This window comes from Galeopterus variegatus, unplaced genomic scaffold, assembly GCF_000696425.1.
Source record: "Galeopterus variegatus unplaced genomic scaffold, G_variegatus-3.0.2 Scaffold999, whole genome shotgun sequence".
Lineage (NCBI taxonomy): Eukaryota > Metazoa > Chordata > Mammalia > Dermoptera > Cynocephalidae > Galeopterus > Galeopterus variegatus.
In genome coordinates, this window is record NW_007727110.1 from 133,848 (window position 1) to 148,691 (window position 14,844).

General features: G+C 42.0%; 1 protein-coding gene across 1 annotated transcript in view; it reads right to left on the minus strand.

Annotated features, from left to right (window-relative positions):
* Positions 1–3,469: 3,469 nt before the first annotated feature.
* The window catches only part of CMTM4 (CKLF-like MARVEL transmembrane domain containing 4), a 68,630-nt gene continuing 57,255 nt past the window's right edge, over positions 3,470–14,844 (minus strand). The window contains exons 3-4 of the mRNA XM_008574123.1: positions 5,946–6,044; positions 3,470–4,861 (exon numbers count right to left, since the gene is read on the minus strand). Of these exons, the coding sequence (XP_008572345.1) occupies positions 4,697–4,861; positions 5,946–6,044 (264 nt within the window). The 3' untranslated portion in view covers positions 3,470–4,696. The remainder of the gene's footprint in view (positions 4,862–5,945; positions 6,045–14,844) is intronic.

Sequence of the window (14,844 nt, forward strand, 5' to 3'; positions counted from 1 at the left end):
CTGGAACCGGAAACAATTTTTTATTCTGCTCAAGGGAATCAAACACCAGAACTTGGCCTAGAAAGTGTTTCCCCCTTTTTGCTACCTGTTTAAAGCAGTATTTCTCTGTAAATAAGATCTGGAAAAAATGACAATCAGATAGTGGCACAATGATTTCATGACGGCTTTGTTTTGAACACAGATGGCACAACAGGAAGCACTTAAGTCATCACTGCCTTCCAGAATCACTAAGTTGGCCACAGTCCCCACACTCTATTTATCTGTTATCACAGGTTCTAAGACCAACCCACAAAAAATCTTGCACAGGGGCCGGCCCGGTGGCGCACTGGATAGTGCGCCGCTTGGGAAGTGTGGCGGCGCTCCCGCCCGAGGGTTCGGATCCCACATACAGACCGGTTCCCGCTCACTGGCTGAGCGAGGCACGGGAGCAACACCGAGGGTTGCGATCCCGTTGCCGGTCCCGGTCCCCAGTCCGGTACGGGGGCAACACTGAGGGTTGCAATCCGTTGCCGGACACGGAAAAAAAGACAAAAGACAAAAGACAAAAGACAAAAGACAAAAGACAAAAGACAAAAGACAAAAGACAAAAGACAAAAGACAAAAGACAAAAGACAAAAGACAAAAGACAAAAGACAAAAGACAAAAGACAAAAGACAAAAGACAAAAGACAAAAGACAAAAGACAAAAGACAAAAGACAAAAGACAAAAGACAAAAGACAAAAGACAAAAGACAAAAGACAAAAGACAAAAGACAAAAGACAAAAGACAAAAGACAAAAGACAAAAGACAAAAGACAAAAGACAAAAGACAAAAGACAAAAGACAAAAGACAAAAAAAAAAAAAAAAAAAATCTTGCACAGACAGGGATTAGATCTTGGTCCACCTATCAGAGCACAAGGATAGGTGAGGGGTTTCTTCCCAAACAGTATATGCGCATCTACAAGAAAAGGTAAGCTTGGGCCACACACAATAACAAGGGTTATTCGAGGCTCACTCATTGTGAGCAAGGATTCACACACATGTGTGGACAAAAGAGTGCGTCTCCTCAGAGACTGCCTGTGGCTTAACCCCAGTTGGAATCACAAGGAAATCTTCAAAGAAAGGCAGATGAAACTGCAACCTGGAAGAATAGAAATGTTTTCAACCAAATCACAAAGCTCTCACCAGAAGCATGCAACAGAATTGAGATCAGGCTCACTTGGGCCTGCCCAAAGGTATGAGCCTTCCTGCCAGCGGACAGTGATGGGGCCCAAAGGACTGGGGGTGCGGTCGGCCTACCAGGACCAAGCCCTCAAAACCGGGTCAGTCCCTGCTGGCTTCCCTGTGGCTCTGCGCACGCTGGCACTTCAGCTCAAGTTGCTAAGGAAGACATGGGTATCAGAACTGGGCAAGCTGTTACATTCTTGCTATTTTTTAAATCTCCCTTGGATGGCTGTTTTCTTTACTTTAAATCAAACTTCTCTGATGAGATTTTTATCTATTACTGCATTTGCCTTGTCCCAGCTTCATAGGAGGCCAACAAGTTGTCTTTAGGCTTTCATGACTATAATTTCTCTGTATGAAAGGGAAGTTATTTCCCTCTATGTTTTTAATATTACGATGGGAAGATAAAGGAGAATCATAGGAAAAAAACTATCAAATCGACCAAATCAGTGCCAAAATAAACATTCCCTGAAGACATCAGTGTTTGCATCCATCTTAAACCACCAGAGGTTCCACCAAATGCTTGAGGGTTTCAACTGTACAGTCTTCAGGAACAAATGCACATGCACACAGCAACTGCAGTTCTCTTCAAGTTTTGCTCAGCTATGAAAGCCAGTACCATCCCACCAGAAAGCTGAGAAAAACTAAGGTTGCCTCAGCCTTAAAATGCCCCAAACCAAACTGACATTCATCCATACTGTAACTCTTAAATGCAAAAATACGCTTCCTTCAATTTGCAAGGAGGTCATTTTAAGGCTCCCAAATCTAGATTGTCTTCTGTTTGTACACAGAGGCAACATAAGAAAAATGCAGGTGTCTTTCAGTCACCTGCAGAACTCCTCCTCACCACACTGTCTGTATGTGATGAGATGTATGACTGTTTATTACACCAACAGAAAGTGGCTATGGCCACTTCAGGTTCTAGTGGGAGCAAATTAAATATAAGCAATACATTTACAAGAACCATGGGGGAGGCTCATGGCACAAAAGATATTAAATAGTTACTGGGACATAAATAATTCCAAAGATTCTATCACTAAGATGCAAATTAGCTCCTAAGTCACTCTGTGGCATAAAATGTCATCACTTTTTATCATCAACATTTACAATTGATGGGCTTCAGAACTATTTCTTGTAGCTCACAACACATCCTCAGGAGGCCCATCAACTGTCTCCTTTTCACCAGATGATAAACTGGTTTTATTGAAGTGACCTGGGAAAACTTGGGCAACAATCCTGCCTGAATAGTATTCTTTTCTTCAATCTCACTTCAAAGGCAGCCTTTTCTTGAAGCCAAGTAACACAATTCCCAGAAGGATATTGCTGATAAAGCTCAGTGTGGTCCTTCTAAGTGGGCCCCACTTAATGCAAGGCCGAGTCTTTGTGACCCTATTTTAAATAGAACTCTCAGAGGCAGATAAGCCCAATTTTGACAATGCATACATAGTCAAGAAATGCAAAATAAATACATAAAATGGACAGATAAAATCTAGATGTCATAATCTCCCTCAAAACCACTATATATAATAGGTTTAAAGTTGTGAAACATGACTTGTGCTGGCTCTCAACATACATGGGAAGAGGGCTCTGAGACCCACTGGGCAGCACACCCTGCTGTGACCAGTTCTGGCTGCCCTCCACGGGTCAAGGGAAGTGAGTTACCATCAGACCGGCAGGGTCAGCCCCTGAAGCAGACATATGGCACTTGAATATGTGACCTGGGCCACTGCCACAGATAGGAACTGCAACAGAACTTGGATCGTATGGGATGTTCGGTTTAGAGCACTAACCCCTAACCCTGACCCCGACCCTTCAGAGACAAGAACACTACCATTTCCTGTCGAATTCCCAGCCTAGCAGTGTTACCTGATCAACCTCCCTACACTTACCATGAAATCAGATGCTGCTCCTTCATGAAGAATGCAATGCCAAAGTGCCACTAGGGGATGCTTTCTCAAAAAGACTCACCTCCCACTACCCCAACATATATATTCTCCTCTCTCTGAGTTATTTCTTACACAGTACTCTGCTAAAGCTGTAAACATTTGTTAGAACAAGGTCCTGGGGATTCTCCACATTACTGCAAAATCTTCCTTCCAGCATTAAGTGTTTTTTCCTTGGGGAGGGCTAAACACAAAATATTAGAGCTAGAGTGAGGTCTGTAAACATTAAAAACAGTTCAAAGAGTCAAAACCTGACAAAACAATTTTTTGAAAAAAGACATAATTAGTCTCTAATAATAAAACAAAAAAACCCCTACAGCATCATAGGGGCTGGTTTAACTCATTCCACACAAACAATAATCTTCACTTTATCAAGAATCAACCAAAAATCTTAAGTACCTAGGGTTTTACCCAACAACTCCAAGATTGCTGTTCATTGTTACAATGCTGAGGCACCCAAAGCCACAACTAGTGCCTTCTGAAACATCAGCGGAAGGATGTATCCTGGTGCAAATTCAAGTATTTTCAAATCCTAGACAAATCTACTCAGAATCACTTTAGGACTCTTAGGCATTTAGAAAATTAGCACATGTCCCTAAAATAGCGCTCTCTGTGTGTGTATGCTGATTTATGACAGGCACGCACATTCCCCCTGCCCCATGGCCCGTGAAGCCAGCAAACAGGCAAGTGCTTTGGTTGGTGGAATGGATTGTGTTTCTTTCATGGCTTTTACCTGAAAAGGTAAAATTACAGAAAACCTGCAATTCAGCCTCAAAGTATTCAGGGAAGGCAGAAAACTGGAAAACAAGATGGTCCCCATATTCCTGGAGAAGAATCTGGGATTCAGGAAGGTGATTCATTTGAGGAAGAATCAGTGATTTCTCAGCAGGGTAGGAAAGAAAAGGTGGCCCTCCCATGAGTCAGCTGTACTGTGGAGCTGTCCCAACAGGACACCAGCTTCTTCCACCCCCACAAAGTCCAGGCCCAGCAAAGAGCTCCACCTAGACAACCATCACCAGGACCCTCAGAGTCACCTGTGCCCTTCAGGCCTGTGCTGGCTGCCTGACTGCCCAGGCATGGAAGACGGAGAGGAGGGTGCATCCTGGCAGCCAGACCCGGCACTGACCTGGGGCCTGTGCTAGGGGCTGCCCCAGAGTTGCTGCTGCCTGACTGGTCCAACCCTGCAGGTTCATTACTTGATACATTCCCCTCTTAGCAGCCCATTTAGTCCAAAGTTTTGATGCGTCACAAATAATATGACAGGATAGTTCAGAGTCAGGTGGGAGGCCTACGCTCTGGGACAGTTAAGACCTAAGGTGGACCTGGGCAGTCGGTGAGGCCAGCTGCTCCTGCAGCCACGAAATACTGGAGAATGTACGCCTCACCTGCCCAAGGAGAGCGCTTCACCCTGGAAACGCTTTCCCAAGTTAATTTTTACCAGAGAGGACAAAATTCAACTGAATCACATGAAAATCTGACATGACAAGGGAAAGAAAGCTTGATTGACAGGATGGGTGTGCAGAGGGGCTGGAGGAGGACTCGGGAGGTCCTCACGTGTCAAGGCGCTGGATCTCGGGGCGACTGTCCACGTCCCTGGACTCCGTGCGGGCGCGGATATAGTCATTGGTGCTCTGCTGGCGGACGCTGACTCTCCATTTCTGCACTGCCAGGAATGTGTTCACCGCATACGCTGCAGTTGCCAAGAAGCCAAATATCTAAAACAAACAGGCATGGTTAGTTCTCAGGCACATGACCCGAGCTGAGCGGCTTTCACGGTGACCCGAGCTGTGAGCGGCCTCCTCCAGCTCCACCCCGTCACCCAGCCCTGAATATGTAGCAGTCACATCACAACTGAGTCTTCGGTCACAAGACTCATAGGAAATCATGCCTGATCTTCAGACAACCTAAGGTTTCTTTTGAAGTACTTTGGCCCTATAAAAAAAAATCACAAATGTACCTCTTTTACAGCACCTTCACGGCCTCTGGTCCCAGATGAGAAAATACACTATAGACAAAATATGCCTTAGAGAGAAAATTAAGGTCTCACATGTGAGTTCCAAATCTTAGCCCCCCGCCCCCACGTGCTACCCAGCTGTCTCTCACCTTGGCAGCTCTAAGGTGAGAAGCAGCAGGGTTTTAATTATTTGGTAACTTTTTGATGAATCTACTGAGTGGCACCTGGTAGAGCAGCCAGTTCAATATTTTTAAAAACCTGTTAATCCCCTCAATTATAAAAGTGACACATATTCTCTGTAAATTGAGAATACAAAAATAAAGAGCATGGAGAGTAAAGTCTTACATTGCTTGGTCCCCAGCCCCCCACAGCACTTTACCTTGAAGAGCAAAAATATCCTGTGACTGCTAAATGGTGTCAGGGCTGTGTTCATCTTCATTAAGACCCCCGCCCCCCCCCCCCCATTTGGAAAAGCAACATCATTAACAGACTTCCAGGACTCTGTTGGAAATGGACTAAAGCAGGGGTTCTCAAACTTGAACGTGCATCTGACTCACCCAGAAGGCTTATGAACATAACACGTTTCTGATTCATAGCGTGGGGTTGGGTCCTAAGAATTACATTTCAAACAGGTTCCTGGGTGATGCTGAGGCTGCTGTTCTGGGGACCAGACTTTGAGAACCACAGCACTAAAGGAACTGTGACCTCCACTGGCCCAATAACATCATAATTAGCAAAGAAAAGACTAAAGGAGAATGAGTAAGACACATGCCAGGGACAGAAGAGAGCAAGTCACGGAAGGTACACAAAGTCAGCCTGCATTTTAACCATTTGAGTTCGCTTACCACAGCAGCAATTTCTGCTCCGGTCTTGTGGTTTAAAGCAGCCAGTACAATTGAAGCAATAAAGAAAAAGAAAGTGCTGAGTCCAGTGTTGACCAAATCCTAAAAAAAAGATAAGATAAAACCACTTGAAAAGGATCATACCATCCTTTGTTCTAAAAGTAACTGAAGAACTTTCAAAATAAGAACCATAATCCCAACCTCCCTGATGGCTCCATATTTCAGTCCTGATGTCACAGGAGTGTTGGTCACACAAAGGAAGGCAAAGATTGTAACAGTTTATGAGTGACTTGATAAATCACCACAGCAACATCTACATTTTAACCGACTACATAAATGACTTAAGAACCCAAACTGGTAACATCAATTACCATTTAGGGTTGTAATGTCATCTTTTAGAAAACATGCTCAAATTATCTTGGTATGGACAAAGCTCCCAAGAGTCCAAATGTACTGAAACTGGTGAAATCCCCTCCAACATTCCCTGCATTCATGTGTGACATTTAAAGCACACTGATTTTGCATGAAGAGAGTGCATTTAGCCAGACCTCACTCTCCCTCATGCAGAAGCTTTCAAAGCTTCTATGTTACTAAAGCCTGGAGGATTTTCTCCTAAGCTTCTTGCAAAGCAAACCCAGTTACATATCCAGTGTTTTAAAGATTTAACTCCTATCTTATTTGAGGAAAAGAACATAGTACAGTGAGAGTCACAGCCAGACTAGGGTCCTAACCAACCATATGACTTTGGAGAAGCTACTGTACTTTGCTTCTCTGTGTCTTATGTGGGAATAGTAGCCCCTTCCTCCCAGAGTTGTTTCAGGGATTAAATAGAACCACACATGGGAAGCCGAGCATAATGCTTGGCCCACAGTTGCGGTTCCCTACACATTTATTGTTATTTCTGTTATTACTACTTTGGCATTAGACCAGAGACAGTCTGGTCACACCAGAGTGCCTCTATGACCTCTACAGGGAACGAAAATTCAAGAAAAAGCCCAAACTGCTTAAGTGCCATGTTGACTGCACCATCAACACCTCATGGGTCCTCTTGTCTGGCCTAGCTTCCAGGATGATGTCCTTTTTTTTTTGTTTGTTTTTGCAAAGAGATGACTTTGGCATTATAATGGTACTGATGAAACTGCACAGCAGAAATCCCAATCTGCCCCTGCAGAGCTCCTGCACGGGCTCATGGAAAGCAGCAAAGCTCTGTTCAGAAATGTCTGCCAGCAGGACAGGTTTCAGCTGTGATCTGCATAAGCCAGGGCAAATTCTTCACAAATTCAAACCAGGAAGTGTTTAGCTATACTCAGCTCTGGTTAAGGTGCTGGAGGAGTAAAAAAAGATTATAAAACACACTTTCCAAAGCAAAGACTATTCAGAAATGGGGGAAAATGTTTTGTTATACCATGCTGAGGTCAAACATCAACCAAAATATAGTACCTACATTAATGGTGACTATGTAAAAATATAGACATGGTAAAGGTGAAAAAAAAGCAGGCAAAAATGTAAGAGTTGTACTGTACGAATAACAATGGTTTTAAATTTATTTTAGTAATGATAATTAATAACGGTAAATTGAGACTAAAACAGTGAATTTGATCAGTGAATACAGTGAAAAAAATTCAAAAAGGATATTTACGGGCCGGCCCGGTGGCGCACTGCTACAGTGCGCCGCTTGGGAGTGCGGTGGCGCTCCCGCCGAGGGTTCGGATCCCACATGCAGACCGGTTCCTGCTCACTGGCTGAGCGAGGTGTGGGCGCAGCGCCGAGGGTTGCGATCCCGTTGCCGGTCCCGGTCCGGTGCGGGCGTGACACTGAGGGTGCGGTCCGTTGCCGGACACGAAAAAAGACAAAAGGGAAAAAAAACAAAAACAAAAAGGATATTTACAAAAGGCAAGATAATCTCCCTATAATCTGAGGTTATTTAACAGACAAGATTAAACCAGGGGGAAAACACCAGCAACTGCTGACAAGAGCAGAACATATCTGCCTCCTCAAATTTCACCAAAGAATATTTAAAAGCTGAAGCACTCACCTAAAAAAAAATGAACCTAGGAGCCGGCCTGTGGCTCACTCGGTAGAGTGCGGTGCTGATAACACCAAGGCCACGGGTTCGGATCCCATATAGGGATGGCTGGTTCGCTCACTGGCTGAGCGTGGTGCTGACAACACCAAGTCGAGGGTTAAGATCCCCTTACCGGTCATCTTTAAAAAAAAAAAAAAAAAAAAAGAACCTAAATATAATCAAGCTTCTAGAGCTGTGCTAATGGGGTAAACCACTAGCCACATGTGGCTATGTAAAGTTAAATTAATTAAATTATATCAAACAGAAAATTCATTCTTCAATCATATCTTGACATGTGGCTAGTGGCTGCCACAGAGGGCAATGCAGATCAGAAAATATGTCCATTGTCAGAGAAATTTCTGTTGGACAGCACTGTCCTGGAGCCAATGACGAGGTCACAGAGGAAGCAGAGATAGAGGAACAAGTAAAACACCACCATGAGGGTGCATGCAGCCAATTCCAAGCTGCCAGACGTCTTATAGGACAAATGACCCAGTTTTTCTAACAAATTTATGGAATAAAATAAAAAATTAAACAATGGGACAGGTGTTGTTTGTGTAGACTCTCTTTGCATCATGATTTGAACAAAACAAATGGAAAAAGACATTTTGAGACAAGGGGAAATCTGAATATGAATTGTATATTAAATAATATTAGAGAATTGGTTATTCTGTTGGGTATGACAATGGCATAGCACTATATTTAAAAAGGAAACAAAGCAATGGAAACAAAGGATGTTGCTAAGGCAGCTGATTAAAAAAATAATTTTAAAAATCTGTATTCCTACCTAAATAAATAAATCAAAGAGAATAAAATAAACCAAAATAAGTCAAAGAGAATAAAAATTACATGTAAAAAGCAGAGCCACAAAAGTACTTTTAAATAATTTTAAAATTATTTTAAAAAATAATTTTAAAAATCTGTATTCCTACCTAAATAAATAAATCAAAGAGAATAAAATAAACCAAAATAAATCAAAGAGAATACAAATTACATGTAAAAACAGAGCCACAAAAGTACTCTGTGTGTGTGTTTAAATAATCCTCTCAGGAAAAACTTTCTAAAGCATTACATCAAATGCTTAAAGTAAAATCTTGGTAAATGTTAAACCTTAAACAACCATTTGATAAAATGGTCAATATCCTTACTATATAAAGAGCTCCTGCATATAAATCAGAAAAAGTGACATAAAGACAGGAAAAGACATAAATGATTTTAAAAAGAATTATAAATGGCCCATAAAGAAGAACAAATGTTCAAATCTACTTGTAACCAAAGAAGTGAAAATTAAATGACAATCATATATTACCTCTCATCTGTGAGACTGGCAAGGGCTGTACACCCAGTTTACGTGTGTGTGGGAGAGTGAGAAGACCAACAAGTAGGGCTTAAATGACACAACTTTCTGGAAAATAATTTGCTAATACGTATCAAAGGTTTTGAAGAGGTTCATGTCATTTACCTATGAATTCCACACTTGGAAATTTATCTTAAATATCATTCTCGTGCAAAAACATCTAAGTATAAGGTTGTTCTTTTTGACATTTAAAATAGCAAAAAACTGGAAGCAAACAAAATGCTAAAGAATAAGGGATTTGTTAAATAAAAAATGGTATTTCCACAATGCAATGCTCTGTAGTCATTAAAAATAACAATGTAGTTGTATATTTAACATGGAAGATACATTTCAATGAAAAAGCATGACTTCAATGGTTCCATTTTTCTACACTCACACATCGCAACATACATGGGTATATGAAAAACAGTCTAGAGAAAACAGTCTTCTTTTACCAAGAATTACAAGTAGTTACCGCTGGGTGGGTTGTATCATATAGTTTTTAACAGCTTTATTGAGACATAATTCACATACCATAAAATACACCCAATTAAAGCACACAATTCAATCACAATGTAATTTTAGAACATTTTCAGCACTCCAAAAAACCAACCAACCAACCAATCTCATACTCACTAGCAGTTATTTCTCATTCCTCCCCCAACCCTGGCCAACAATGAATCTGCTTTCTGTCCCTATGGATTTGCCAATTATGGTAGACATTTCATATAAATAGAATTACATAATATGTAGTCTTTTATGCCTGGCTTCTTTCATTTGGTATAATGGTTCTAAGGTTCATTCATATGGTAGCATGTAATCAGTACTTCATTCCTTATTACCAAATAATGCTCCATTGTATAGATACACCACATTTTATTTATCCTTTCATCAGTTGATGGACATTTGGTTGTTTCTACTTTTTGGTTATTAAGAACAGTGAAGCTACAAATTTATAGGCTTTTGTATGGACATATGTTATCATTTCTCTTGGGTCATCACATGATTATTTTTATTTTTATTTATTTTTTAAAAATTTATCATAATTTTTTTTTTACATTCTAAGATGATACTGTGGAACAGTTAGGGGGAGGGGGAGAGGGAAGGAGGAGGAAGAAGGAGGGGAGGCACGGTTGAGGCTCATGGCATCCTTTTCATTCCAGCAGAGCCCAGTGGCTTCCAGCAGCAGCTTGGTCATGGCTGGGCGGGATGCAGACTTTGGGGGACATGGCTGAGGCCCTTGGCGCCCCCCAACCCTGGAAGCCCAGGACACTTCTTGCAGTGGATCAGTCATCACTAGTCCAGATACAGACATTGATGGGGTGTGTGTGTGTGGCTGAGGCCCTCAGCTCCCCAATGCCCTGGCTTGGGAGCCCAGGGCACTTCCAGTGGTGGCTTGGTGGTCATTGCAGGGCTGGATGTGGATGTCGGGGGGGGGAAGGCCAGGCCCTCAGTCCCTCACCACCCTGGCTCGGGAGCCTGGGGCACTTCCAGTGGCAGTTTGGTGGTTGTCGCTGGGCTAGATAAGGATGTTGGGGGGTTGTGGCTGAGGCCCTCAGCCTCCCTGACCCCAGTTTGGGAGCCCGGGGGGCTTCCGGTCCTTCTGCGTTTTATAAGTGTTCTTTGGTGGTGTTAGACATTTACTGGTTAATGTCAGAACTTTGTCTCTGATCTGTGGGTTTTTTGTTTTTTCTTTCAGTTCTGTGTTTGATTAGTCACTATTCCCACCACTTAAATTCTGCACTGGAACTAATTTGTTGTCCTTTGGTTACTTCTAAAATGAGGGAACTTCCTTTGGGAACCAGCACTTGAGCCCTGTGGTTGAGCTAAATTGCTGCTTTGCTGCTGATTCCCAGGGAAAGGCTTTTTGTGCAGCTCAGGTTTTAAGTGTTGACCTTGTAAGCACTTCCGGGTCTTGTGAGGTCTGGTACATCTGGGTTTCTATATCCCTGACTAGTCTCCACTGAGTGGTCCTGTGCTGACTGGAGGGCAGATCAGCTGTCCCTGCTGTGCCCCAATGTTCCCATCTCCCCTATCCCCCTACACTCCAAACACTTCCCATGGGACAGTCCATGTGCTGATCCCTTGTGATGACTCGCTGGGCTTTGAGTGGCTCCTTTTTTCAGTTGTCTGTGGCCCCTCCCTCCTATGTGGGTCCACAGGAACCTTGTCAGTGGTCTTGTTGGCCTGGGGGTCACCAAGGCCCTCTTCTCCCCTGCAGCCTCCAAGCAACTTCATACAAAGGACACAGCAGTGGCTTTTGCCAGCTCTTGCTCCATGTGCTCATCAGGACCAGCCTTGATGTGGTTGGGGCTTAAAATGGTCAAAGTGATCCTTTCTTTCTCTCATTGTGGCTTTTCCTGCCTTCATGAACTCCAGTGGGTCTCCCCTCCTCTTCCCCTGAGCTCTAGTGGCCCCAGCTTGGCAGTCGTTGCTTTTTAATAGCTGTGAACTGGTTGATTTTGGGAGAAGGTGATGCTGGGGACTGTCTAATCTGCCATCTTGATTGAAGTCATGATTTCTTAAATTATCTATACCTTCTAGTTTTTCTACAAAAAACACTTATTACCTGCACAATTTAAAAGGCTTAAAACTGGGACACTGTAAAAGTCAGCATTAACCACTTGAGTTCCTGAGGTGTGAGATAAAATCAAGGCTTGTAGACTCATCTTTCATATTAGGGCACATGTGTGCCCTCAGATGTGGATTTTTTTTCTTTAAGCCAACATTGGTGTTTAAACATCTTTAATGCTTTTCATGGGACATGTACTTTATCAGCCATATGCTTTCCAGTTTGCCAGTTTTCCCCACTCCCTACAGAAAGTATAGTAATACAATAAATGATATATAGGACAAACTCACAGCTAACATCATACTGAACAAGGAAAATCTGAAAGCTTTCTCCCTGAGAACTAGAACAAGACAAGGATGCCCACTCTGACCACTTCTATTCAACACAGTATTGGAAGTCCTAGCCAGAGCAATTAGGCAAGAAAAAGAAATAAAGGGCATCCAAATTGGAAAGGAGGAAGTCAAATTGTCCCTGTTTGCAGATGACATAATTTTATACAGAAAGAAACTTAAAAACTCTACCAAAAAACTCCTAAACCTGATAAATTCACTAAAGTGGGAGGACACAAAATTAACATACAAATATCAGTAGCATTTCTATACACCAACAACAAACTACCAGAAGAAGACATCAAGAAAGCAATCCCATTTATAATAGTAACAACAACAACAAAAAAAACCCTAGCAATAAATTTAGCCAAGGAGGTAAAAGATCTCTACAAGGAAGACTATAAAACAATTATTAACGAAATTAAAGAAACAAAAAAATGGAAAGACATCCCACATTCATGGAATTGGAAGAATATTGTCAAAATGACCAAAGTGATCTACAGACTCAATGCAATCTCCATAAAACTACCAATGACATATTCAAAAATGTATATGGAATAACAAAAGACCCTGAATAATCAAAGCGATCCTGAACAAAAAGAACAAAGTGGGAGGCATCACATTCCCTGGCTTCAAATTATACCACAAAGCTATAGTAATCAAAACAGCAACGATACTGGCACAAAAACAGACACATGGACCAATGGAACAGAATAGAGAATCCTGAAATAAATCCATGTACCTATAGCCAGCTTACTTTCGACAAAGGAGCCATACATGAGGAAAGGACAGTCTCCTCAATAAACGGTACTGAAGAAACTAGAGATGGATATGCAGAAGAATGAAACTAGACCCCTCTCTCTAACCATATACAAAAGTCAACTCAAAATAGATTAAGGACTTAAATGTAAGACCAGAAACTAAAAAATATCTAGAAGAAAACATAGCAGAAATGCTTCAGGACATAGGACTGAGCAAAGATTTTATAAGTAAGTTCTCAAAAGCAAAGGCAACAAAAGCAAAAACAAATAAATGGGGTTATATCAAACCAAAAATCTTCCTCACAGCAAAGGAAACAACTAATAGAGCAAAAAGACAACTGCAGAATGGGAGAAAATATTTGCAAACTATACATCCAACAAGGGATTAATATCCAGAATATATATGGAACTCAACTCAATAGTAAAAGAAAAAAATCTGATTAAAAAATGGGCAAAGGGGCTAGCCAGTTAGCTCAGTTGGTTAGAGTGCAGTGCTATAACACCAAGGTCAAGGGCTCAGATCCCTGTACTGGGCAGCTGCCAAAAAAAAAAAAAAAGAGCAAAGAAGCTGAATAGACATTTCTCTAAAGAAAACATACAAATGGCCAACAGGTATATGAAAAAATGCTCAACATCACTAATTATCAGAGAAATACAAATCGAAACCACAATGAGATATCATCCATTCCAGTTAGAATGGATATTATCAAAAAGACAAAGGAAAACAAGTGTTGGAGAGGATGTTGAGAAAAGGGAACACTCGGGCACAGTTGGTGGCAATGTAAATTAGTATAGCCATTATGGAAAGCAGTATGGATGTTTCTCAAGCAACCACAAATAGGACTACCATAGAACCCAGCAATTCCACTACTGGGTATATATCTAAAAGAATGGAAATCGACATGTCAAAGGGATACCTGCACTCCCATGTTTATCATGGTTCTATTTACAATAGCCAGGAGTTGGAACCAACCTAAATGTCCATCAACAGATGACTGGATAAAGAAAATGTGGTATATATAAACAATGGAATATTACTCAGCCATAAAAAAGAATAAAATTCTGCCATTCACAACAGGGATGAGCTTGGAGAAAATTATGTTAAGTGAAATAATCCAGGCACATAACGAGAAATACCCCTGTTCTCACTCATATGCGGAGGTGAAAAAAGTTGATCTCACAAAAGTACAGAGTAGAATAGTGGTCACTACAGACTGGTAAGGGGATGGGGAGAGGGTAGTCAATAGATACAGAACTGTAGAGAGATAGAAAGACTAAGATCTAGTGTTCTACAGCAATATATGGAGACTACAGTCAGTAACAAATTACTGTGTAACTTCAAGTAGCTAATTGAGAGGATTTTGAATGTTCCCAGCACAAAGAGGTGAGTGACAAATGTTTGAGGTGATACGTATGCTAAACACCCTGATACGATCACACACAGTGTATAAATGTACCCAAATATCACATTGTACTACATAAATATATAACTATAAGGGTCAGTTAAGAAAAAAGTTAATTAAAAAGAAAGAGAAATAGGGGCCGGCCCGGTGGCGCACTGCTATAGTGCGCCACTTGGGAAGTGCGGCGGCGCTCCCGCCGAGGGTTCGGATCCCACATACAGACCGGTTCCCGCTCACTGGCTGAGCGAGGCGTGGGAGCAACACCGAGGGCTGCCATCCCGTTGCTGGTCCCGTTCCGGTACGGGGGCGACACTGAGGGTTGCGATCCGTTGCCGGACACGGAAAAAGACAAAAAAAAAAAAAAAAAAAAAAAGAAAAAAAGAAAAATGGGGGTTACCAGGGGGGGGGGGGGGGGGGGGGGGGGGGGGGGGGGGGG